This window comes from Cynara cardunculus (assembly GCF_001531365.2).
Source record: "Cynara cardunculus var. scolymus isolate 2C chromosome LG 15, CcrdV1, whole genome shotgun sequence".
Classification (NCBI taxonomy): Eukaryota; Viridiplantae; Streptophyta; class Magnoliopsida; order Asterales; family Asteraceae; genus Cynara; species Cynara cardunculus.
In genome coordinates this window covers 10,433,652-10,436,894 of record NC_037542.1, presented here as the reverse complement: position 1 = coordinate 10,436,894, position 3,243 = coordinate 10,433,652, and the positions used below count along the sequence as shown (strand labels likewise).

The window sequence follows — 3,243 nt, the reverse complement described above, 5'->3', positions numbered from 1 at the left end:
TTATCTTATCGTGTAACATTATCGGCTATCAATGAATTGTTGATAAACATTTTTAACCCGGTAAGCACTTACCGGGTAAGAGTCTCATTCCTCACTTACCGAATAAGATTCTTGATCATCTTATTCTACACAATAAGAGCAAAATATATGTTGGTGAGATAAGGATAAACAGGTGTAACTTATTACAGGTTGTTGAAAAGTTTCATATCTTAAATTCTCTCTCTCTCTCTTCCACGGGTTGATGCCGATGACAAAACAAACAAATATCAAAATAGATAAAATACTTTAACCTTTCCGACATTATTTTCCTTCTACCCAGAATCCCTCTCGTTACATCAATGCAACGTCAATTCGTCCTGATTATCGACACCCCTTTTTCATGCTTGGTATCCAGAACTCTTTGTTCTTGATTTGTGTGTCTTATAAGTCTATGTTGCGTGACCTGATCATATCATCATTTACCCGTGTGCTATTTACAAGGTAACCGCACACTAACATAAATATCGTTGAATGAATGTTATCATTGCATACGAATCAATTCATCTTCCCGACATTGCCTAATGCCGATTTCCAACTTTTCGTGTCTTGAAGAAGGCAATACATCACAACATTGTCGTCTAGGCGCCTGCAACTGTTTCACAAATAAATCGAAAATAAGTATAGGGACTGTTTTTGATATTATTCACTCTTTTGGGGCAAATAATAAAACTTCTCAAATATTGAAAAAATAACCCACTTTTTGGATTTTGTTTCAAAATGGTCAAGAGCACTCAAATTTCTCTCTCGAAAGAGTTTAGGAAAACTGAGTTATAACTGTAAAAAGTAAAGCAAGCTCACGTTACCTGCTTCTGGTCGAGATTTAATTTCTGAGAACGCACTTTGATCATTTCAATTCGTCTGGGAGATCCGAGATTGGATGTGCAATTATCTTGTGCCATTAACTTATAAATGCTTATGGTATGGTCTCCCTCAGAGATCGTCTCATTCATATGAAACACAACGGGTCTTCGACAAGGATCTTTATTGTGTTCCCTCATGTCGAAACTAAATAACGTGTTCAACAAGTTCCCTTTTTTCCACGGTCGGAATGTTGCAGGGACACGAAGCACATCGGGCAATAGCACATGGTTTCCAAAGACTTCCACTGCATAGCCCCATGAGACTGAAATCGTCCATGAAAACCAACGGTCGTAGCAAACTGCCTGTTGTAAGATCCTATGAGGATCTAACTCCGCAGCTTTGTATAAATGGCGCATAGCGTCTCTATTTGTCATCTTCGGAAAAATTGGGTCCATGTAATCAGTATGGTGAAGAGATACCAATGGTGTCATCGGATGCGCTGCCAATACTCCAAACGGGTTTCCGGTCATATCCATCTAGTAAAGTTTTAACAACCACAAAGAAGGTTATTACAAAACACATAAAAAAACCAAAATCTAAAAAATGAAAGAAATAATGAAACTTAAACCAATAGACTTTTCGTTGTTTTTGTCATAAAAATGGAATCTTGTTTGCCGAATGAAAGCTTAAAACCAGTATTGAAACATTGGGATAGTTTCAAGATTCATAAAACCCCGATCGAGAGATCTTTCAACATCTTCAAACAAAAACCATTGCTTTTTATGATTACGAATCACTAGACACGACCGTTTCGGCTCAAATCTAAAACATACTCCAGGGACTAAGTATACAATTTCACAAACTTAGAGGGTGAAAGTGTAGATTAAAAACTCTTTAGGGATCAAAACAGAACTTACGCAAACAACGAAGAACAGTTACAGAGCTGGAGAAGATATGAATGGCGATTGGTGAAATTTACCTGATGAAAACCTGCTTCTCTGGTAATCCCAATTCCAAGTTCAGCCAAACACGATGAAATCCTTCCATCGCTTCCGTACAAATGCGGGTATCTCTCCAAGCACGAATCCAACACCTTCGCCAACGTTTTCGCCAATGGATAACTGATTGCAAATCCAGCTCCGCCAAACGCCATTGAAAACGAGAAGAATCTGTTCTGTATGAAACTCTCTGAGTTTGACCCGATGAAATACATCAGATCATGATCGTATTTCGATAGCGTCTTCACCAGATTTTCCGGGAAGAACACCGTATCATCGTCCCCAAACACAAACCATCTGATGATTCATATTAATCAGTCAGTAATCAAATAAGGTGTTTTTCAATTTCATATAGTGGTTTGATTTGATGTTTGTTTAATTACCTGACGTTTGAATGGTTTAATGCGACCGTCTCCGACACGACGCGGGCGACACGGATGGCTGACCGGAGACCACCGCGCCATGTATAACGGAACCTGGAGGTGTCATCGGAGATACAAACCGGAGGGAGAAGGGAGACGTCGGAAGAGACGGTGTTATTCTCCAAGGGAACATCGAGAAAAGCACAACCTCGCATTTTATCAGGCTTCCACCACATCTTAACGTATTCTTTCCTTTTGGGCCATGATTTCGCATTGGATGCGATCCCAAAAACGATGTGATCGAGGGAAGTAGGAGATGAAAACCGATCAGACAGCAACAAGATTCTGGTGTTGGGCAGAATCGAAAACGAAGAAAACAAGAGATATAGTATCAAACCAAGAGATGAGAAGATAAAAATGAGGTTTATGAGTCGAGTATTGAGATGGGTTTTGAAGAACAAGTGAGAGATCTTCATGGTGAAGTGGGTTTCGAGATGTGTGAAAATGGTGGGATTTATAAAAAGATGGAATTAAAGAGGGGGTGTTTGATAAAATGGTTAGTAGAAGTGGATTTGAAGGATTGGAAGGAAAATGGGGAAAAGTTAGGCAACCAAAGAGTGATTTTAATGGGGGAATTTAGGACAGGTGTTGAAGTTGATGAGCAAGAAAAGTCAACATCAATGGCGACCGTTGACTATGATCAACAAACAAAGAAAAATCTTAAATTCATAATTAATTATAATTATTGTATTTAATTTTAATTAAAGATATTCAGTAATTAATTCATTGATATGAAACATACACTTTTGTTAAACTTTTATGATTCCTCTTTTAAGGTAAATGTTATTATTTAATATATTATTTTGACCAATTAAATACCTAAAATGTCTATTAATATTATAAAAGAAGAAAAATCAACGATTACCAGTTAATTTAAGGTTACTGTGAAAATTAAGAGCCAATAATTCAATATCAACATAATTTTTAAGTCTTGAATAAAAGCATTATGGTTGTTTATTTACCTCTTAATAGTTACATAAAGA

At 37.2% G+C, this 3,243-nt stretch overlaps 1 protein-coding gene across 1 annotated transcript; it reads right to left on the bottom strand.

Moving 5' to 3' along the window:
* Window positions 1-336: 336 nt before the first annotated feature.
* On the bottom strand, window positions 337-2,676 carry LOC112528513. Its single transcript, XM_025139542.1, has 4 exons — window positions 2,222-2,676; window positions 1,820-2,135; window positions 843-1,376; window positions 337-625 (listed from the first exon to the last, which is right to left on the bottom strand). Exons 1-4 carry the CDS (start codon window positions 2,674-2,676, stop codon window positions 521-523), a joined length of 1,410 nt encoding a protein of 469 aa, XP_024995310.1. The 3' UTR covers window positions 337-520.
* Window positions 2,677-3,243: the final 567 nt, after the last annotated feature.

What these genes read in the sequence shown, in the direction of transcription:
- LOC112528513 (XM_025139542.1), bottom strand. Translation starts at nt 2,676, where the DNA reads ATGAAGATCTCTCACTTGTTCTTCAAAACCCATCTCAATACTCGACTC. An exon ending in TTAAACCATTCAAACGTCAG is followed by an intron (nt 2,136 to 2,221) that starts GTAATTAAACAA and finishes ATGAATCATCAG; the next exon opens with ATGGTTTGTGTTTGGGGACG. An exon ending in TAAATCTCGACCAGAAGCAG is followed by an intron (nt 626 to 842) that starts GTAACGTGAGCT and finishes AAACAGTTGCAG; the next exon opens with GCGCCTAGACGACAATGTTG.